Genomic DNA, 24,098 nt, shown 5'->3' on the forward strand with positions numbered 1-24,098 from the left:
TAGGACGGTAGGATTATTCTGCTTGATCCTGACCTAACACATTGGCTCACCTTAGTGGACCGTGTTACAAGGATGATGGCAGGTGCAGGGAATTGCCCACTTCAGCAGTGCTCTGACATACTTGATCTGTCTCTCCTTCCCTCAGGAAAAGCTTTGCCAGCAGAAGTATAACGTCTCCTGCATAATGATTATGCCCCAGCACCAGAGGCAAGGATTTGGACGGTTTCTCATTGATTTCAGTAAGTGAAGTACTTTATTTACTTTCATGATCCAGGGAGCTGATGGCTGTTAAAGGAGAGTAGCACATAAAACTTTATTTAACCTACTTTGTTGTTTTTATCAATAGATAACGGGTTTACTACTTATATTTACATAGGTTAGAAAATCTTCCTCAAGTGAAAAATGTACTGCTGCTCACTATTGTACTCTAGGAAATTGAGACTCGATCTCTCGGCAGTGTCACCAGCTCACAAAGCCATTACCCTGAATGAACCGGCAGAATTACATTCCATTCTGTGGGGCTCATGCTCATTAGCACCAAAAGAGGCAATTATTTGTGATTAAAGCCAAAGGAATTGTTATTTAAAAGGATTTTCAGCTTTCTAAAATTTTGCCTATAATCTTGTGCAGTACAGAGCAGGAAAGGGATCTTTATCTTCAGAAAAACAATTCTTTAGGTAGCCTATCCTTCTTGGCTGTCTGGTAGAAATAAACATCTTGTTTTGTTAATTTCCCTTTTCTATTACAGAAATTATTACAGTGTTCGTATCTAGAGGTTGCCCAAGAAATATTTTTTTATACACATTTGTATCTTCTGAGTCTCCTCAGTGAAAATCGGAATACTATTTTAAAGTACGCATAGGATACTGTTTTTTAAAAATTGGTAGTTTTTTCTCCCTGTTTATATTATACTGGATGTATTAATGTAGTATTAAGGCTGCATTTCGAGAATGGATTCAAAGTATCCAGATAACACGAAGGCAGGGTATCCCGTGATAATAATCACTTGTAAAAATCTGTTGCTAAGAACTGTGTGCTTCTTCATTACCAGATTTTGAACTGAAAGAAGGAAAATATAGCAGATGATGTAACCTTCATAAGGTACATCAGATGCAAAAGCAAAATGTCAATGTCCTCAAGGAAAACCATGAAGTAACATGTTGAGTCTAAATCTATATTATTAGATGTTGAAATGTTAAAGTTTGGGTGTAAAATATAACCATATAGCAGCTTTGGACGGATTTGTATAATTTATTGACATTGAAGGATATTCTTTTTTGAAGTATCTTTATTGATTATTTTTACATTTTCAGATGGCATTTCTAGTTATTTAATTCGTTACCCTAGTCTTACTCTTCTTTCTTGATCTAGTCATCCCATGGAGGGCCATCTTACCAGAAGTTTACCATTTTTACTTTACAGTCCTAGTTGTAATGAGTTCTAAGGGCAAATCCAATTGTGTTGTTTTGGAGATTTTTGGGGCCACTGTTCACAAGTTGTTCCTAAATACTATAATTTCTGGTATGCATAGCAGCCATTCGAGCCTTAAACTTTGGATAGTATCTGCATGCTTACAGAGTAAGGCAAACTTCTTAGCTCAATATTCAAGATCTTCCAACAGCTAGTTCCAGCCTATGTTTTAGGCTTTTTCATGTATTATTTCATATATTAATCTCCATTTGCTCAAATATTCTGAGCAGTTTCCCATACTTCCATTCTTTGTGCAGCCCCTTCCTGAAATGACCACTTCTTCCTTCTCCAGCCTCTGTCTGTTCAAAATCCTACCCATTGTTAAAGAGCTAGCTCAGGAGCCTCTTCTTTTTGATCCCACCTCCTGGAGTTTCATCCCATTCTCTTCTTTGCTCCGTATCTCTGCAGTATAGCACTTAGACTCAATTCATTCTTTTGTGGTAATTATTTGATCTAAGTGTCATACTTCCAACTTACTGTCAACTCCTTGGATACCTTTTTTGTATTCAGGTGGACAGTGCACTCAATAATCTGCATTAGATGCATTTTTGTTAAGTTGTATTGAATCTCCTAAGTGATATGGTCACTGCCCACGATAATTTTCCACCTAAAATTTAAAAGGGACTGGTACTTACCAGGTAAAAATGCAAGCCTCTAAATACAGTAGCGTCTGACTTGTACAGTGTGATCTGGTACTGAGGCCTTAATGCATAAAATAACAACCCAGGAACAAAGACATTCCCTTCAAATGAAAACTGTATTAGAGTCTACTCTGTTTTTTTAAAACATGAACTAGAGAACACAGTGGAACCTATCTGGATGGCTCAGAGCCATCATGATAAATGCCATCCATTAGGGTGCATCCAGGCAATGCAGTGCTACAGGTGTCATTTTAGATTTTCTCTTTCATATACCCTTGGTATCATCCTGCACTGGAGAGGGTTAAGGAATATGATGAATGATTTGAATGAAGTTGAAAGGGAATTGGTGCTATTTCTTCAGAGAAGAGAAGACCAGGGGAAGAATTTTATAGCACTCAGAGAAAATGGGGACTGGTGTAAACCCAACAGAAATTCAATTTAAAGCGAAAAAATAATTCCTTGGCTACACAGGTTTTAAAGAAGATAGAGTAGGCTGCTGAAAAAATTGATAGCATCTCCTTCTTTGGAGTTACTTAAAATAATAGTAGATAAATATCTTTCTATGATGATTAGATCCAGTCTTTTGCAGAAGTAGGAGATAAACCCCATGACCTCGCATAATCCTTGTCAACCTTACATTTCAGAACTCAGGGAAAAACAGATAACTGGGGTTACAGGTTTTCTAAAATCTGCTCTGTTTTTTAAAGGAACCTTTTAACCGTTAGATTTATTTTATTTCTGTTTGTACATGAGCCTGAGGGTCTTTTGGTCGGGGAGGTATTTTCAGTAATTCAAAGAAAGTTGTAAGGCAGGAAATCTTTATTTTGTCTATAAGTACTGCTGGTTCAGGAAGCCAAAACAAGATACCGACAGAAGGAAAGCTGTTCTCTGCCCAGCTGCCCATTGGCCCACTGGATCACAGACATGAGCGAAAAATGATGTGTTGTGTGTATATAAAGAACTGTGAATCCAAAGCTTTGAACACTGCTCTCCAGGACAGTCAAGAGGTGGAATGGTCATCCCAGGACCAAATGCTGTCCTTGGAATAATGTTGTTGTCTGTGACTTCCTAGGACAGCTTGTCTGGGATGTGTCTGAGCAGGGCTTCCCAGGAGGTCATCTGCAGAGCTTTGCCGGAGTGACTAAAGGGCACCAACTCCCAATCTGCTCATAAACCAACTCAGGGGTTTTGTAACTCTGCCCAAAACTTAAGTGGCTAGAGGAAGGAGTGACTTGTCATGGGTTGAAGCTGATACTCCATCTCCTTTTCTCTCCTGGTTTCTGAGATTCCCTCTCTCCCTCAGTCAGAAAATTTTAAAGTCCTCCCCGTCTCTTTCTAAAAACACACACACACACACACACACACACACACACACACCATTCTCCATCCCCACCAGGCATGTCAAAACTTCAGAGAAGCCCCCGCTCCACGAAACTTTTGTGATTCCTGCTTCCCAGCCGCCCAGGACAAGGCAAGTAGCTGCTTTTCCTCCCAGGGTGTTGCTGGATCCTGGGACAGCCGCGTGTTCCCTGCCAGGCCATGCCCTGCCCCTGCTGCCAGAGCTGCCCAGCAATGCCTTATCCAGCTTACTATTTTTCCTTTAATTTTGAAATAATTTCAGACTTAGAGAAAAGTTATAAAAATGGCACCAAGAATTCCCATATGACTCTCTACCTCAGTTCCCCAGATATTGACATTTAATCACATCTGCTTTTTGCTTTTATTTCCCTCCCACTCCCTCCCCATCCCCCTCTATCATATTGAGATGTATTTCTTTTTCGGAATCATTTGAGAGTAAATTGCAGACCTGTAGCACCTTTACCCTTACTATTTCAGAGTGTTGCTCTAAAAACAAAGATGCTTTCACATGTAACCACAAATTATCAAAACCAAGAAGTTAATGTTAATTCAGCACTATTATCTAATCTCTCTACCTTGTTCAAATTTTGCCAGTTTTCAACTAATGCCCTTTTCCGGGGGGGGAAATGTTTTTTCCCCAGTCCAAGATCTCATGTTGAGTTATGTCTCTTGAGTAATCTGGAATAATACCTTAGTCATTTTTTTTGTTTTGTTTTGTTGTTACCTTGACATTTTTGAAGTGTACAGGCCATTTATTTTGTACAGTGTCCCTCAGTTTGGGCTTGTCTGATGTTTTCTCATGGTCATATTCAAGTTCTCGATTTTTTTGGCAGGAATACCACAGAAGTGCTGCTGGGTCCTCTTCAGTGCCTCTTATCAGGATTACATGATCATTTATTTGTCCCATCACTGGCTTGAGGTGGTGCCTTTCAGGTTTCTTCATTGTAAAATAACATTTTTCCCTTTGTAATCAGTAAATATCTGGTAAGAAGATACTTCGGGATTGTGTAAATATCCTGTTTCTCATCCAGTTTTTACCTACTACTTTTAGCATTTATTTATGATTCTTAGCTAAAATAGTTATTACTTTGGTAACTGCCAAATGGTGATTTTTTAAATCCCATTGTATATTCTACTTATTTGTTGACATTTGCTGTAGGGAAGAGCTTCCTTTATTAATTTTTTAGTTAAATAATTACTTCATTTATTTCATTAGTCTTTAATTTATATAATTATGGACTACTCATGGATTTTTATTGTATTCTTTGGATTATAACCTGTTGCTGCCATTGTGTATTTTGATGTTACATTGCCCCAGATTTATTCAGTGGGAACTGCTTCAAGCTGGCTCCTGTGTCCTTCTGACATGTCTGATCCTTCAGCCACTTCCTTAGCATTCCAGATCAACACCACTGCAAGGTTTTAGTCTATCCTTCCATATTTCTGCATTTGTAACTCTCTTCTCCGATAGTGAGAAACCTGACTTCCATTACCCACAATATATTTATTTATGGGCTCAGTCCTAGAATACACATTAAGTAGTTTTAGAATTGCTAGCTCATACCACTGTGTAAAACAAACCTCCTAACCAGAGGTCAGTTTTTGTATGTAGCGCTTTTTGACTTTACCCTGAGTGTACTTTTAGTTAAAGTACTGTTTCCAAATGTTAGTGAGGTTAGTTCTTTTTAATTTTTCCCCCTTCAGGGAGGTTATATTATTCATTTCAAATACAGTTAGGCTTATTTGTTTCTGTTTGTTATCCACTTTAGTTTTTCTCTATCCTTGTTTTTTTTTTTTTAAGACTATAAAACATTAACATGATTTTCAAAGTTGAAACTATATTAGAAGGTATACTCAGACAAGTGCCATTCCCCTCCTCCCCTCCCTCCCCCAGTCCCATTCCTGACTCTTTCCTGCAGGTCGCCAATCTTATTAGTATCTAGTTTATCCTTCCTGTGTTTCTTTTGGTACAAATGAGAAAATAGATGTGTGTCTTCTAATTTCTCCTCCTTTCTTACACAAAAGGTAGCATACTATAGACGGTCTTTTATGTTTTGCTTTTTTCCGCTTAAGAATATATCCTGGAAATCACTCCATGCCACTTCATAGAGATCTTCTTATTTTCTTCTACAGCTGCATAGTTCTCCAGTGTGTGGACGTATGTACTGTATTCCCCTAGTCTCCTAGGTATAGACATATAGGTTGTTTCCAACATGTCACAATTTTAAAAGTGCTGTAGTAAGTAGCTTGGGCAGATTTTGACTGATACATTCTTACAGAGCGGTGAGAGTCTGTTATATATACTTTCAGTTTTTTAGGACTCTGCTTGGCTGGGCCATTGCCCAGCAGATAACAAGCTTTTACTCAAGCCTGCAGAGCCCAAACCCTGCCTGGGGAGCAGGATACAAAATCCATGCTCCTTGACTGACCTGGGAGAGACCCAGGGAAAGCAGCTGATTCAGCAGTAGGTTGCAGGACATTGTGCCAGGTCATGGTGAAAGAGGCTGGCATCAGCACGCACTTGTGTGTTTGTGTAAATGCATTTATCAGATTCTAAACTGGATAATGGAGAAGGATGAGAAGATTCATTTCTTACCTTCTCATTTAACATTTGTTGATTGGGGCACCTTAGTCTACACTCTGCTATATACCAGCAACAAACATGAAGAAGACATAGCTCTTGCCGGGTGTGACAAGCCATCAATTGCTGGGCAGTGTATTTCTACAGTAGATATTGAGAGCTCATGGCATGAGAAGTTAAAGTGAAAACATTCCAGGCTGAGGGAAACAGCATATTCAAAAGCGTGGCCATGTAAGGAAACATGTTAGATGTTTGGATAACAACAAAAGAAACTCCAAGTAGATTAAAGACTTAGGGATTAACAAAAATAAAAAATAAAGACATTAAAAAAGAAGAAGAGGGGACTTCCCTGGCGGTCCAGCAGTTAAGACTCTGCGCTTCCAATGCAGGAGGTGCAGGTTCGATCCCTGGTCGGGGAACTGTGATCCCACATGCCTCACAGCCAAAAAATTTTAAAACTAACTAACCAAATAAATAATTTTTTAAAAAAGAAAAATGTAGAAGAAAGGATATCTAATTATTTATCTAATCTTTAGATGGTCAAGGACATCCTAAGCATTAAAAGAATGAAAGAAGTCACACAAAAAATACATAAACTTCACTGTATAAAAGTGTAAAACTTCTGTGGAGGAAAAAGTATTAATATTTAAAAGTAAACATAATGGGAAAGATGTTTACAACAAATATACCAGGCAAAGTTTTGATATCTATAGTATTTAAATGAATATAAAAGTAAAGGTTTGATAGTGTTGAAACATAAACCCTAATGGAAAAATGAGCAGAGGACATGAGCACAGAATGTGCAGAAAAGGAAAATCATTGGGGGCAGCAACATTGCTGACATTTACTGAGTGTCTAATATGTGCCAGTCACTGTCCTAGGAGTCCTGACTCATTCTGTCCTCACATCAGCTGTTGAGATGTGTGCTTTTATTTTAACCTCATTGTATGGGTGAGGAAACTACTGACAATAGAAAAAAAAACAAAAACAAAAACAGAATAACTTCAGTATTCAAAGGTAAGAGAGAACCATTCCCCTGAGAACGGTACATTCATATAATGGAATATTATTAGCCATTGAGAATTATGTTTTGAAGAATTTTTAATAAAATAAGAAAATACTTATGATAAATAAGTGGCTTTCAAAATTGTATATATAATATGTTCTCGATTATGTAAATAGTATATGGACAGAAAGAAAGGAAATACACTTCCATATTAACTCTAGAATTAGAATTACAGGCAATTTTAATTTCCTTATACCTTTTGTTGTAACTAAAAAGCAAATTAAGAAGCAAGAGTCAGGGAAGGCCTGATGTAGGGCAGTGGCAATGAGGATGTGTGGAAATGAGGCAGGTGTTTTCCTGTTCGCTCTGCAGCAGGTAGAACTCTGCCAGGCACCTAGTGGTGCTCAGTAAATACTATTTGAATAAGTGAATGAACTGAGCTTGGAAAGGTAGTGAGTGCAGCTTTGGCCACGTTGCCTTTGCTGTGATTTTAGGCATCCATGTGCAGCTTCCCATGGAGTTCAGAGTTCAGTAAGGGTATGCAGTAGGGGGAGCCTACAGGGAATCGTGGGCATGCCATAGTGGTTGAAACCATAGGTGTGAATGAGGACAACCCAGGGAGAGTGTAGGGAAACAGGGCTGAGGATGGCGTTCTTGGAGTTCCAACATTCCGGGGGCTAATAGAGGATGAAGTCATCAAGAAAATTGTAAAGCGTCCAGAAGTAGGAAGAGGATCAAGAGAAAAAATGGTGTCAGGGAAGCCAAAAGAGGTCAGTATTTCAACAACAATGGTACTTATAATCATAGCTGACATTTCTAGAGCACTTACTATGTGTCAGGCACTGTCACCCAAATCACACACATTAACTCGCTTAAACCTTGCAAAGACCCTAGGAGGTTGGTTACTGTTATCATATCTCTTTGCAGGTCACAGAGACACTAAGAAACTTGTCTAAGGTCACTCCCCAGCCACTGTTCAGTGCCCCAGAGAAGAAGGTTAAGATAAGGTGTAAAAAGTATACTTTGGAGGACTGTGTATAAGTGGAATTTAAAGAAGTAGATTCAAAAAGCTCGACTGTCAAGGGCTGTAGGTTGTTTTTGTTTTTAAGCTAGAGAGACTGGAGCATTGGCGGAAAGAGGAGAGGGGAGCACTGATGGATAAAATCAAAGAGAAAACAAAAAGTGATAACCAGATGGGTTGTTTAGTACAAACTGAGAAAAGGCATTTGATGAAATTCAGTACTCTTTGCTAATTTAAAATAATCAAACATACTAACTTGAATTATAAGAATTCTAAATCTTGTATTAACTTTTTCTTCTTTGTTTCAGACTTGACTTTCTCTTAGGGGAGCTATAAAGGGTAGATGACAGTTGGGTCCAAGAGTCTACAAACATAAATCTGTAGTTTTCTTGAGACTGGTATACAGATGACAAGTTTGTCAATTACATAAATTGTCAGTTACCTCTACCTTCAGTCATTTTAAAAACGACTGTCTATTTGTAGGCTAATCATAAAAGTTTGTAAGCAGCTTCAGTTCTTGGCTTTCTTTATTCAATATTAAAATACTGTACGATGTGTCAGGGTTGTACTTAATGGCACAGAACTCACTCTAGAGGAGTTAGGAGTGGTGGAATGAGTTAGGCACTCATTTCAGGAAATCCCCTTTGCTGTTCTTTTCTATGATCTTATATGTTGAGAGGTTTCACTTTGGCTTTCATGGGGAATGTATACTGTTTACAAACTGAGTCTGTCATTAGTGCATGCTGCTAGAAGATGGCTGCAGATGACCCAGTTTTGTGCCTACAAGTTACGAACTTGGTCACGCCGCAGTGTGGTTAGCAGTGTCCTTGTACTTGTTCCGATTTCTTAAGAATGGTGTGTGTGCACACACACACCTGGACTTAAGGAAAATAAGAAATACAATAAACTTTTATGGAAGGATGCTTCTGGGTACAATTTAATATCTAGTTTCACTCTCACTGACAATTAATGGGTTAATTTTCCACGCCGTCATTCTTTCGCTGGTCTGGTTCTAATGACAGAGATCTCTTCGTTAGGTACTTCAGAGAGTCCAGACCTAAGCTTGTCTTTCCTTTAGCCTCCTTATAACCCTTGGTTGGTTTCTTGAGGAAGCACCACTTAGATGAGAAAGCATCTTCTCTCTGCTTTCCTGCTCTCCCTACTTCTCTGCCCTTCTTGGTCCATCAAGCAGAATTAGAAAGGCACATCCTGCATCTCTGCCTAGAAGGGTGTGATGTTGAGAGGCTAATCATATTAACTCTCTCAAAGAGAAACTTCTTCCCCTGTATCTTAGATGCTAGCTACTAGCTTAAATGTTATATTATATATCTAAATAGAGGAATACATTTCACAGTATCTCAGGTTATCAGCTAGCAACTTCCGGTTTTAACAGCCTTCAGTAGATTACTTTAAAAGAGCTACCACTTACAAACTTTTTTTTCAAAACACAATTTAAATAAAATTTAAGAATACTATTAAGCAAAGATTTAGAGTAATTTTATCCTACCTGAAAATTGCTTTTTTGGAACGAGTTTTTGATCCTGACTGGCCTATCTCCTATAGAAAGTAGGAGGGTTTGTTTTTTGTTTGTTTGTTTGTTTTTTTGCGGTACGCGGGCCTCTCACTGTTGTGGCCTCTCCCGTTGCGGAGCACAGGCTCCGGACGCGCAGGCTCAGCGGCCATGGCTTACGGGTCTAGCCGCTCTGCGGCATGTGGGATCTTCCCGGACCGGGGCACGCACCCGTGTCCCCTGCATCGGCAGGCAGACTCTGAACCACTGCGCCACCAGGGAAGCCCAGTAAATAGGAGTTTTAATTTAGAAATTTGGTTGGTTGGGTTCCAGTGTACCACATTTTACCGTAAATTCTAAAGAACCAAGACTGGACAGGAGTCACTAGCTTCTCTCGGAGGGCAAGTTGAGTACATCAGGGCGAGCCCAGAGGAACTGGGTCCTAGCCTGACAGGCCCTGGTGAGACACCCGATGCTCTAGCGAGGGTCTCTGGGCATCTCTGCACCATTGTCGTTGACTTAGGGCTACACTTTCCAACAAGTGAACCAGGAACCAGTCCAGGTAGCCAGAGATGGTGCTAAACTTCATAGCTCTGGTGCCAGTCACCTCACCCTGAGCAGACTTATCCTTTTACCCTGGCAGGCGTATGAATTCTGTCTTCTCCCTGGTGGGGTAGAAGTCATGCAGCACTCCCTAGGGGCATCGACTCTCTGTTGGGTAGGCTGCAGGGTAAATATTTCACTTTCCCCCATTTGTGAGCCCCATAAGCCAAGCATCAAAGATGTGTTCTGAGAGACCATGACAGTGTGTCTTAGGTACATGATCTATGACTGAAACACTCTGACCCCCTGTGAGGAGTTAAGCAAACTGAATGAAAGAGCTGTACATTTGACATGTGGTATTTACCTACTTATACAATTTTTATTTAATAATTTTCTCTTTTTTCAATGGCATTGACCATAAAAAACATGTTCTAGGCTGAGTGAGTGCAAAATCATTTAGAAAGTTGCATATGTCTTATATATTCATGGTTTATTACCCATGATGGAGGTAGAGTCTTTGTTCTCAGCTGTAATCTCACCTCCTGGAAGAGCCTGGCACTGAGTAGGTCCTTATTATATATTGAATATTATATATTGAATAAATGTTAAATGAATTACCTCTGGAAGAGCTTTCTTAATGTACTTTCTCTTCACACACATGATTCTTAGGAAGAAGAATTTTATATTATTAGAACATAATTAATCAAACCAAATTAATTTGGTTTGCTTACTTCCAAATGATGTCAGGTACGCCCTGCCTTCTTTTGAGGTCTGGTATTTTTGTTCAAGGGCAGCCTCTATCTTAGGATCATATAAGTTGCATCAGAAAGGAGGCTGTCGTTAAGTTACTATAAACCTTGGGCAGAGAAATGAGAGCTGTGACAGAATTCACATTTACACACAGTTGGTCGAAGAGACACTTATCTTTTCCTTACTTCTATCAGATAATTCGTTTCTTCATGCGTTTATTTTGGAAGAAGAATTCCAACTTTAGTCCTTGGAAACTGTCAAGAAGGCTTCTCTCTGCAGAGCTTTCCCAGCAGCTGTCCTCCCCGGGTGAGCACAGGCAAGGCAACCATTAAAGAATAATAAGTTATGCTTTTGAAATGGTGCTCGAGTCCTTTATGGCCTTTTCTGAGAAAATAACTGCTTCCCCGCCTCCACCATGACACTTGTTGGAGGATAGAACCAGCAGCTGTATCCTCAGACTTCTGCTGGGTTTTAGAAGACATGTTTTGACCTGTGTAATCACGTATAATGATGACATATATTTTAATAGGCTCCTAGTTTATAATATAATAAGGAAAATGGCTGTTTTTCCTTATTTTCTCATTATAATATGTTGCACTAGAAGCCTTTGTCATGACTGCTTTATTACATTGGGCTGAAGTGCACTATATTTTAATATGCTAAAGATAACATCAAGGTTGAAAATTGAGCTCTCGGTGATTTATTCAGAGGGTGACTTTTACTGAATATATTGAAATGAGTTGCATGAGGCAGTGCAGCTAACAATTTATTTATGTATCTTTTTTTAAACTAAGCTTGTCATAAATAAGAGCAAATAAATAGCTCTTATAGAATAGTTTGTATTCATTGCTTCAATGAAAACATTGTAAATATGAAACATACGGTCTGCAGCTACCATTTTGCCTACAGAGCTGAGAATTTTTCAAGTTTTGGCATGCAGGTGTTTTGTTTTGGTTTTTTTTTTAACAAATCTTTTGTCTGTTTAGATTTCTAACATTGACTGGCATTTTCAGCAAGTCGTTTTGAAACCCACTACTGGGCAAATTCCACTCCAATAACTAGTATGAGGAAACCTAGCCTTCAAGAGTAAAGGGAACCCTGGGAATACCCTGGCGGTCCAGTGGTTAGGACTCCATGCTCTCACTGCCAAGGGCCCGGGTTCAATCGCTGGTTGAGGAACTAAGATCCCACAAGCCGTGCAGCGAGGCCAAAAAAAAGGAGTAAAGGGAACCCTGGCAACACCATCACGGGGGCTAGGACGTGTTCACTGCCAAACTCCAAACCACAAGCACAATGCCACGCACGTAGGAGGCCAGCCCACAAAAGGTTTGTTGAGGGAGTGAGTGAATAAATGAATCCCCAAATGTAGTCAGTCCTCTTCATCCTCTTCTTTGTGTCACTGACAACACCTGCCAGATTCACCCAGCCAGCTTATGACAGAATTGGTGCTCGATCTCAGATCTCCTCTCTGTCTTTGTTTATTTTCCACTCATTGATCCCTTCGTCCTTTCCGTCAGTCAACATGCTCTGCCAGAGTTGGCCTTGGTGATGGGACCATTAGGATAAATGCTCCAGTTCTTGCCCACAGGGAAGTGGATAGACACACCGAGGATTCACCCCGCCATGTATGCCATGTGTGGGGGGCTCCATCAGTGCAGAGGAGGAAATGCTTCCAACTCTCGTTTCCATTTTCCCAGTTAAGATACATGCAAGGGAAGCATTTTTCCATTATTAAACCAAGAGCAAGAAAGATTTTGTTCTGATTGGTAGAACTTAGTGCTATACCTAGTTTTGGTTTCAAGGGAACTATATTCCCCATAAACATATTTTCCAGCTTGTAGTAGTATGTTTGAAGTAGAATTTTCTAAGATAATAGTTTGATAACATCCTCTCATGAGGGTATTTCTAAATAATATATTTATAATTTCAGCTGGTTGTAAGGTAGTAATTTTTTAATATCAATTTGTTTTGGGTAAAGCAATTTTCTTGCATTTGTTTAGAATTCTGTTAGGAAAATACTAGTTAGAAATCTGGGGAATTCCCTAGCGGTCCAGGAGTTAGCCCTCTGCTATTCCAGTGCTGGGGGCCCTGGTTCGACCCCTGGTTGGAGAACTAAGACCCTGCAAGATGTGCGGTGCAGCCAAAAAAAAAAAAGAAAGAAAGAAATCTGATTTTTTTTCTCCCCCATAGATTTGTGTTTAATGTGTTTCTGCTCTAATATTAGTGCTACATTTTCATGTTTGCCAATATAAAAACCTTGTTTTATACTTATTCATGTTGAGTCCTGCTTTGAATTAACATCATGGAGGAGCTCCTTTTTTCAACAAAATTGTTTTAAATTAATGTTTATAAACTGCTTAAAAACAGTTGGGTGGATTAAAAGTAATTCAGTTATGCATTTATCCACATTGAAAAAAATACAGCAGAAGGTATTGAAAGAAGTGTTGCTGAAATCTTGAGGAAAATGTAATATAAGTAGACCTCACTATATCCAATATGTTTGCATATGTCCTTTTCGGGAGCCAAATTGAACCATTATTTAAAATGAAGTAGAGGGACTTCCCTGGTGGCGCAATGTTTAATAATCCGCCTGCCAGTGCAGGGGGCACGAGCCCTTGTCTGGAAAGATCACACATGCCACGGAGCAACCAAGCCCGTGCGCCACAACTACTGAGCCTGCACTGTAGAGCCCGTGAGCCACAACTACTGGAGCCCATGCTCCACAACATGAGAAGCCACTGCGTTGAGAAGCCCGCGCGCTGCAACGAAGACCCAACGCAGCCAATAAATAAATAAATAATAAAATGATGTAGAGAATTCTTTCTGTAAAAGGAGTTTTCCTTTGTTTCATACTAGACAGCAAGGAGGCAAAAATTATATTAGGGTCTTGTCAAAATGACTCAGGATTCAACTTGAGGAGGCTCCCACTAGACATTAAATATAATAATAAATGTAACAATTGCAACTAATTGAAACTCATCAAATGTATAACCTCACACATTCATGATGACATTTTAAAACAAAAGAGGATGATGGGAACTAGTATCTTATCTTGCAAACTGGTAAATAAAGCATTTAACCTGCCTTTCCTATATGAACTATACCACTAGGTAACCAAATAGTAAATGAAGGCAAGCATCTTTTTATAAACGTATTCCAGCTAATAAATGAAATGAAATGATAGAATTAAAACATCACATATTGCAGTTTGGCCAGTGAATTAATGGATCTAGACATTGAACAAGAGCAGCAGCAAACATTGCAAAAAGGGGGACAGAATTTATATGCTTCGTGATCAAGGAACATACCATCATCTGTAGTTTTGCCAGTGAATCGAACTCAAGTCTGATCAAGCCTCTGGATCCAGCTGCCATTTTGCAGGAAAACAGAGGAAAAAGGAACAAATTGAACTGCATTGGATGTATGCAATCAGGAAAATCCCAGATTTAGGAAACTAGTTAAATGGCCCCTGTTCATCAGCAGATAAATTATAAGGAAAACAAGGGAGTGGAGGGGGGAACTCATAGATTAAAAGAGACTTAAAAGACATTCCTTATTCTTTTTTTTTTTAATGGACAAGATTATACTGTAGTGCCTGGGGACATTTTGGTGATAAAAGTATAAAGAAACACGAGGGATTACTATTAGTCATGATTGTGGTTACTTATGAGGGAAAAAGGAGGGGTGAACGGGATGGGACAGGTGGGAGGTTTCTGGGGATAGCTGGCAAACTTCTATTTCTTGATCCTGAGTATGGTTATAAGGGTGGTTGTCTTATAATAATCCATTAAGCTGTGTATATTTGTTTAATGTAGTTTTTTGTATCTGTGTTTTATTTTTGCTTTTGTTGTTTGTTTTTTAAAGAAAGTGGTGGTCTTAAAATAGGAGGTTGTGCCCTGTGGTGTGTTTTAGGGCTTAGATTTTTGTAACTCTTAGAACTGGAAAACTTTTTTTTATTTATTGGTGGCATTATATTAGTGATGTTTTTAAAAGATGTAGTTTTTCACCTTTTCTGCTTTGAGATCGAAACATGAGTACGAGGGTATTTGGTGTATTGGTATCACCTTTATGTCAGACTTTGCAGAATCATTTTTATGTGAAGGAAAGGTACTGAAATTTACTAGAATCATATCCTCTCACGTGTTGAGTCAAGTCCTTTAGAAAAATAGCATACCTGTAAATTACACTTCCACTCTTAAACCTAGAGAAACATAAATGAAGGGCTGTGTGTTAATACAGGTGATAAAATAGAGGATTTGGGCAAGGAATAGTTGTGCAGAAGTGGGGTGGACTGAGGAGAAAATATGGAACAGAAAGGCCAAAGAGATACAGAGACACTGCAGCATTGGGACTTTTCTCTTTCCTCCCTCCCTCCCTCCCTCTTTTCCTCCTTCCCTCCATCTCCTACCTTCCACCTTTCCTTCCTTCCTTTTTTTTTTTTTTTTTAATCCAAAATGAGGGAAAGCAATACTGGAAGACATTGTAAGTGTAGGAAATTGCCCTTCCTTCCACCTAGAATGCTAGGTGTTCAGCAGTTCTAATATTTGGGGAAGATTTTTAGGCACTAGAAACAGCACTTACAGAAGAGAAAAGATGTTAAAAACTTAGATTTTAAGAAAGGGAAAGAAAAAGGCTAGAGTGTCTTAAAATATGCTGAAACAAGGTTCTGCTGATCATTTATTGCACAAACAGGCTTCCTCCTTCTTAAGAAGCAGATGATTCTCTGTTCATAGATTAGAAGTCCTGCCCTATGGTTTGCCCAGTGTTGGAGCTTTTCCCCAGGACTTAAGGAAGCTAATGAGAGTTTTTTTCCTACCAAAGAAGAAGACGCGTCTGAGGGCTCTGACAGCCTTCTACCCCTGCAGCTTTCAGTTACATCCAGTTAAAAGCTTGCAGACCATAAAGAATGTTTTTAGAGAGGAAATAAAATGAATGATGCCTGTGAATTTGTTTTAAATGTTGTTTATTTTACCAAATAATTTAGATAAATCTTTCTTGAAAAGGAAGAGAAATCCTCAGTTTTCGTGAATAATCTGGGGCTTTTCAGAGGATCACTTTGAAATACCTCCCTGCCAACTTTTCATAAATTAAGCATAAACTTTCTTTGACCTCATCACACATAATTAAATAACTGTTGAAGGGTTAAAACCAAATAAAAAGCAATTCTATATCTCGATCCACATTCTCCTGCAAAATTATACAGGAAGTTTCTTTTGGTTCTCAAGCAGGGTAATTACAAGAGACAGTTATATAATTCACAGTTTCAATCTGTTTGTCCTTAATCACATACTTCCACCTAGTTGTATATACCCCCATGAGTATCCGCATCATAGTTTGATTTGTAAATGATGATTGCAGTGTAATTGATTGCTTACATGTAGCATATTGAATTGATTCTTAAAAATGAACGTTAGCTGTTAACATGTCTATTTGAGTTCCTGTTATTTACGTAGTTTGTGGTTCTTGTGTTCAACAGTTGCCTACTGGTTAACAAATTAAACTCCCAGGGCTTTTTTGCTTATTAAATTTGGAAAATGGAGTGTCTGTCTACAACTTAACTAGAAAAGTGCCTAGAACGTAGTGGGCGCTCAGCTGCTAAACGCACTGCTAAACCATCCCAACGCTTGGAAAGTTGGATGGACATTCTTTGATTAACAGTGACCGCAGAGTATAAAGGCTTATGGGGGGTAATATTAATATATTGTTACTGAAGTCTCAGCTCTAAGTACTGCTAGAATTGGGAGCCAATCTAAACAGTGGACTTTGAGAAAGGTATCACCCACTAACTGAAGGGGTAAAAACTGATGTCTTTTCATACTGCTAGTGATGATATTGCATAGGTTTTTGTTTTTCCAACAGCTAACATCTGACTGTAGCCAGTTTGGACTTTAATATCCCTATAGGATTAACGGCTAGATACCTACATGATACCAAGTCCACTGGCAAACCAGCCAGTCACTTGACTGAATACCTCACCCCAGCCCAGCTCCCTACCCCACCCTCCGAAGCCTGCGCATCTGTCAGAATGGGCTCATCGGTAACCCTGTGGGGATACCAATTTATTGCCAGAGGCTTTTTACCTCGAATCCTGTTTGAAAGCTTATAGGAGATAAATAAAAAATAAATGAAAAGAGAAGTTTTCGACTTCTGTAGACCAGCAGAATAGGACTGTTTGTCTAGATGACCTGAAGACAACTAGAGATAGTCTCTCTGCCTTACATTTTCATCATTAGTTGATCAGTCAGATTGAGGGATAGGCCGTGCTTTGACTTTAGAAAGTTGTCTCAAAGACTGACAAATCCCTTTTGAAATGTACTTTGAAAGCAAAGAAAAATTTTGGAGAGATTTCTCTTCCCACTTTTTTCTTTCTTCAGTCTTGCTGTATTCTTGTGTTTGCTGTGTGAAAGCTTATCACCCAGGATTAGCAGGTAAATACACACACACACACACACACACACACACACACAGTATTTTAGGGGAGTTGTGGGAGAGCAAATGGAAAGGCAAGTTGCTCTTCTGTCTTATCTCCAAACTTGGTCTGAAATCAGTGGCCAGTGTCCACGTTGGTTTAAATGCTCCTCCTCAGTCGGCCAGGAGGATTAGACCAGACAGTGAACTATCTCAGCTACCCCTCCCAGAACCACAGAACCTCAGTGGTCAAAAGAAACTCCAGTTTTTGGTTTTAGTACTTTACTTAAAGGAGAGTTCAGTTGTAATGTTTTACAGGAGAATGGTCTCACAGGTGAAGTATTATGAGTACATACAGTTACTTGCTCAGAGGAGATGCTTTATTTGAAGCGTGTGTGGGTTTAATGCGGTATTTAAAATGTTGTAACTGTTCAAAGATAAATTCTTGTTACCAGGATTTTGTAACTTAAATATGAAAATTTTTTCCAGGTTTCAACTTGGAAGAAATTAGTTTCTGAAATCGTTTTTCAGATTGAATCTCCAAAGTGGACCTTTGCCTATTTACAAGAAAGGACATAATTTTTAAATGCCAAATTACTTCATCGTAAAAAAGTTTGGGGGGTATATCGTAAAAAAATTTGGGGGGGTAAATTTGTTTTTCCCAAAACTTTCCAGAATTTAAAAGTGGTTTGAACTGTGGAAACCTACAAAAGGTCAAAGAGGAGGGCATTCTTCTGACATGTCTTTCTAATTTCTGTCACTTCAGAGGTCATGGTACCCGTACTGTATTGCTGTTACCTAACCAGAGGTGCCTCTGAGTGATGAGTCAGAGCTTTACTTAATTTGCAATAGGCAAGGGCCTCATGAAGAATCTGGTTACTTCCCAAATATATTTAAGGAAAGATACTTTTTAAAATTCTTGCCTTCCCCAAATGATTTTAGTTTGGGAATAAGTGATACTGACAAAGTATAACATCTCTCATTCCCTCATCATTTTATCCTTGTCAGAGGTGCCTTGTTTTCCTAACAAGAAAATTGAGAGACTGAATCTACTTCATACATGATCATCTTCTTAGAAAGAAAAATTATATTGTTCTAAGACACCAGACCAGGACCTTGCTGGTGTGGGACATGTCATACATAAACAAATGTTTCTCAGTTAGATGTTTAAATAAGTGAAGCTTCTGTGAAGTCTATCACAGAGCCAAGGGACCCTCTCCTCCCTGGCCTCAGCTCATAGAGGTCTCTGTTTCGCCCAAGATTCACCTTCTGCTTGCTACAACCACAGCCATTTGGGGAGACAGAAATGGAGAAGTGGGATTGGTGTTGCACCCCAACTTAATATTCTGGCCAAGGTATAGTCCCCAAGACCCTTTGCTTAATATACCCCCTAATACATCTGAGACCAGAGTGGCTTGAGAGGCAAGAGTTGAGACTGGGTGGGATACGGACATCTGTAGTTTTTTAAAGCCCCTGAGTGATTCTGGTGTGCAGCCAGGGTTGAGAACCATTGGGGCTAGACCAGAAGATAGAAAAAGGAGAAATAAAGGGATGCAGTCTCACTCAATTAGATTATTGGTTATAAAACACCATTAACTCATCTTTGGCCTGTGGCTGTCTCACAGGGGTCTGTCTCTAGCCCTGGTCACCCCCAACTTAGGAACTCATTCACAGATGTTCACCCTCCTCAACACAAGGGCACCACAGAGGGAGGAGAGTCCCCTTTCCTGCCTCCTGGTGCCCTGCTTATGAGTTTGTTTTCGTGAGTTCATATAAATACCTACCTTTTCCCTGAGTGACTGACACGCAAAATGACCACCCCCTTCAAGAGAGGCCATGCCTGGTCACAGAATCATGGAACTCATCTGGTAAATTCCAGCATGGTCTTGTAGGCTTGCATGCACGTGCGCACGCACACACAGCGCAGCAGGGACATCATGCCCCAATCATACAGCTTCCCCTCATTCCTCTTCCACTAGACTTGGGAGAGAGGCGGGGGTGTGCAGTAAGAAAGACCAGTGGTCCCGCTGCGTGACTGAGGGAGAGCCCAGCACCAGAGCAGTCTGTGGAGGAGCTGGTGGGATCTTTGAGAAGGGAGATTTTAAAGGGCGGATAACATAAAAAGAAACAAAATTGAGTTATTTGTAGTGAGGTGGGTGGACCTGGAGTCTGTCACACAGAGTGAAGTAAGTCAGAAAGAGAAAAACAAATACCGTATGCTAACACATATATATGGAATCTAAAAAAAAAAAAAATGGTTCTGAAGAACCTAGGGACAGGACAGGAATAAAGATGCAGACATAGGGAATGGACTTGAGGACACGGGGAGGGGGAAGGGTAAGCTGGGACGAAGTGAGAGAGTGGCATGGACATATATACACTACCAAATGTAAAATAGATAGCTAGTGGGAAGCAGCCACATAGCACAGGGAGGTCAGCTCAGTGCTTTGTGACCACCTAGAGGGGTGGGATAAGGAGGGTGGGAGGGAGACGCAAGAGGGAGGGGATATGGGGATATATGTATATGTGTAGCTGATTCACTTTGTGATACAGCAGAAACTAACACACCATTGTAAAGCAGTTATACTCCAATAAAGATGTTAAAAAAAGTAAAAATAAAAACAAAATAAAGGGGGGCTTAGAGAAACAGGGTGGCATGTGACCCAGGGCAGCCAGCCCTCCTTCTCCAAAGACTGGCTGTTTCCATTCTCTGGGTTTCACTGGCTCAGGCCATTTTCCCAGGGACACACTTGGGTCTTCTAGAACATTTGGGTCTTTGTTTCATCTGTCCTGGGACCGTCCCTGGGTTCTGCTGAAGCCCTCCAGCCATCATTGTTATTGTGGTTTGATAGCCTTGCTGTTTCCTGAGGGTAGTCCTTGGAAGTTAAGGACTTCAGGGCCAAAGGGAATTTAGGGAGCACAGAACTGTGCTTGCTGGGAGCTTTCAGCTGACAGTTTCTTAAGATCGTTCCTCGAGGCAGAATATGTTTGTTTGTTTGTTTGCTTTTTCATAGCTTCTTCCTTTAATTAGATTTATATTTGGGTGGTTAGATTGGGGCGGGGGTGGGAGGAGAACTGTCTGAGGCAGTAGAGTGGGTGGAATGGTTTTCAGGCGTCTCAGGCAAAAGTAGGAAAAAGGAAAAGTAGCTCTCCTCAGTCTGACTCCATACAGCAAGCAGTCTGTCTCCTTCTGTCCAAATTTTATTTCCTCTACAGTAAGGATATCTAGTCACCAAATGATCACCTTGAGATTTTATTCATTCAATATGTTGAATAATAATAATAGCTAACACAAGGTTTCTGTAATATGCCAAGCACTGTTCTACATGCTTTGTATTAATTCATTTAATTATTATGACAACCCTAAGTGATCAGTATGATTACTCTCCACATTGTATGGATGAAGGATCCCTACAAGAGATTAAATAACTTGCCCGAAGCCACATAGCTGGTACATGCAGACCCTGGCTTACATTGCAGGCAGTCTAGCTCTAGAACCCTTGCCCTTAACCAACCTGTAAAGCCTCTTATGATCTGTTATACTGTATTCAGTAAGTGCCATATTGTTTTAAAATACTTGTGGCCTTGTTGCCCATCTTTTAAAAATTCTTATCACCTTTTATTTAATGCAGATGGTCTAGGGACCCCTGGGGAATCCCTAAGGCCCCTTCAGGGAATATGCAAGATAACTATTTTCAAAGTAATAGTAAGATACTATTTGTCCTTTTCACTCTCATTCTCCCGCGAGCGTTCAGTGGAGTTGTCAAGAATTTCATGACCTGTGATATCACAACAGATTGAATACCAAAACAGATATGAGAATCTAGCTGTTTTCTCTTAAGCCAGTTGTGTGAGAGTTTTGCAAAAATGTAAAACAGTGCCACTCTTCTCACTTTTTGTTTTGTTTTGTTTTGTATTTTAGAAAATCATGTTAACACATAATGGGTTTATGGGGGGTTTTTTTTGTATGAATGAGTAAATATTTGTCACATTTCTCTCTAAAATTAATACCTATAGCCCTTATAAACAGAAGCTCTTAAACAACTTGTTTTTAATGTAAAGAGATCCTGAGACCCAAAAGTTTGAGAATCACTGATTTAATGTATAAACCCTTGCTCTTCAAGTGTGGTTCATGGTATAGGAGCTTGTTAGAAATGCAGAATCTCGGGCCCCACCGCACACCTACTAAATCAGAAACCAGTTGTAACAAGAGGTGATTGTTTGCATAGTGAAGGTGGAGAAGCATAGGCATAGAAGCTATGGACAAAGGCATTCTGCGACTCAGTGACCCTGGCTGAATTTCAGTATGGTGGGGCTTTGGAGATTCCTGCCCCCAATGCTCTACCACCAAGGATCTGGGTGAGGTCTCCTCACCTGAGATTCTTCAGTCCCACTGTCTCTTCATTGGCTCTCCTACTGCACAAGACGGTTTTCACATCCCCATCAAAGTCAGCAGCCCCACAGCAGAGTTTATGGTCCTCAAACTTGTGTGCATCAGAATCACCTGGAGGACTTGTTAAAGGCCAGGCACTGGGTTCTGCCCCCAAAAGTTCTGATTCATAGGCCTGAGAATTTGCAGTTCTAGCAAGTTCCCAGGTGATGCTGATACTGTTGGTCTGGTACCATGCTCTGAAAACCACTGGTCTGTAGACAGTAGACTGAGAAGTCAAGCAATGTTTATTCAAGTTGTTACATAATTATATCAAGCCCATATAATTATGGGAGCGATGTCTTAAACTTCCACATTTTCAAAACCAAACTTTTAAAATACAAAATATCTCAAAATTTCAAATTTTCCAATTTTACTGGGGACACATCTGTATCTTTTAATAAATGGAAAGCAGTAAGAACTCAGGCAGGTCCCAGATCATTTAGAATACCCCTAGTCTCTTAAAACAGTAGGAAAGGGGCTTCCCTGGTGGCGCAGTGGTTGAGAGTCCGCCTGCCGATGCAGGGGATGGGGGTTCATGCCCCGGTCTGGGAAGATCCCACATAACGCGGAGCGGCTGGGCCCGTGAGCCATGGCCGCTGAGCTTGCGTGTCCGTAGCCTGTGCTCTGCAACAGGCAGTAGGAAGGCTAAGGTTCAGCTTCCTTCTTTACTAATTGCAAAATCACCACAAAATTTCAGTGAGGAGACATAAATAGCCTGTGAAATTCATTTATCTCCACTTTTTAAACTGATAACATGCCATTTGTCCACTTGGTCACAGAGCTGCTTAACCCCAGAAACCAGTAACAGATGAGCGTGGACCAGTGAATTTCTGTCCCCAGTCATGAGATACATGGTTAGAGCCATTGGATTTCCTCTGATCGAAAGCGGCCGTAAATCCCTGGCCTGCTGTTAGTTCCCAGGCTTGTAAACCCAGTGCTGACTACTGATAAGAACCCTGCAGCGGGGTTTGCTGAACTAGACAGGTGTCCGATGAAAAGTGTATAATCCTTGAAGATTACCTTTCCCTAGAAGCAGCTGGTTACTCCAAACCCATATAACCCAGAGAGATGGGATTTGGGAGTACCTTGCCAAAGTCTGCCCTTTTGTTCATATGGTTTGGCTCCAGGTGGTAGAAGAGAAAGGTGTGCAGGGGTGAGGGTGGCTGCCTTTGGGAGGGAAATCCTTACCTGTGCCTACCCCCTTGCTGAAGAACATTATTCCACTCTGGTCTAGTCTAATATTCTTTAAATATTACTTGTTTAAAAGGAAGGAATGTTTCATATTAAGCAAGGATTAACCTCGCATTTAATATGCTGGGAGTTCAGCTAATTTGGGAATTTAGGCTGCGAAAACAAATTGTGACCTTGTCCAGATAGTTCCTTCCTTATCCTAATGGATCTGACTACAGGAAGGCAACTCTCTATCACTTTTTTTCCAACCCCTAGGAGAGAGTTAACTATTTCAAACATTAGAGATCAGAGGTAGTTAACATGAGGACTGATTATCTTACTACAAGTAGGTCAGACTTAACAGAGGTGAGGTTAAATTTGGGTCCCATGCAATACAGCCTAGAAACGTTTACTTTTTTGCAGACATCACCTTGTTCTTACTTTCTCTGTAAGCAAATACCTTGATAATCTTTTGAATATAGTGTGTGGTCCATACACTGAAACTCAGACCTCACTTTCCTTCGGGTAAGTAGTTCCAGTGAAGCAAAAGCAGCAGCTAGTTTCCTCGAGATAGTTATCAAGATAGTTGATGTGTGGATGAGGTTTATACGGGCCAGTCAGCTTTCAACTGCAAGTCTCCCGATCACAGAGTAAGTGCTGTTCACCAGCACCTCTGGCTCACAGACAATTTAAAGGGAATAATTTCACCAGCGATTAATTATACTGCAGCTACTGGGATTTGTCCTCCAAACATCACTGTTTCCAGTCTGAACAGCCAGGTTTCCCCAGGGGTAGTTCAGGTTTTCTGATTGAAAGTATCCTGAGTTAAGGAAAAGTGTTAGAGCACCACGGGAATCTATTCACCAGGGGTGTATTGTACTTGTTTCAGATGCTTCAGGATAATACACCGGCTTCCAAGATAAGTGCTTTTTATTTCCCTGCATCTTAGATCAATTATTTGGAATCTTTTTGGTAAGTTAAATTTAAGAGCTGTAACTTAAAGCACCACATCTCTATAATCACTCAATAAGTAAATGTTCTTACCAAAAATTATTATGTCAGTGGGCTCTATAGTAATGATGATTTAAGGAGCCTGGAAAAAGTAGAAGGAAACAAAAGATGGCAAGAAATTCATTATTTAAAACATTCCATGTTATGGAGGTCAAGTCATGAAGTGCCACCAGCTACAGCTTTTTTGAGGACAAGT

The 24,098-nt window shown here is 40.0% G+C and overlaps 1 protein-coding gene across 5 annotated transcripts in view; it reads left to right on the forward strand.

The window, feature by feature from the left end:
* Window positions 1-24,098, forward strand: part of KAT6B (lysine acetyltransferase 6B) — a 185,526-nt gene that overhangs the window by 143,517 nt on the left and 17,911 nt on the right. For all 5 annotated transcript variants that reach the window (XM_089897235.1, XM_022590928.3, XM_089897234.1 and 2 more), the window contains exon 13: window positions 146-239. In XM_089897235.1, the coding sequence (XP_089753361.1) occupies window positions 146-239 (94 nt within the window). The remainder of the gene's footprint in view (window positions 1-145; window positions 240-24,098) is intronic.

Source organism: Delphinapterus leucas, chromosome 16 (assembly GCF_059928025.1).
Source record: "Delphinapterus leucas isolate spDelLeu-1000000601 "Yukka" chromosome 16, BTC_Dleu_Yukka2, whole genome shotgun sequence".
NCBI lineage: Eukaryota > Metazoa > Chordata > Mammalia > Artiodactyla > Monodontidae > Delphinapterus > Delphinapterus leucas.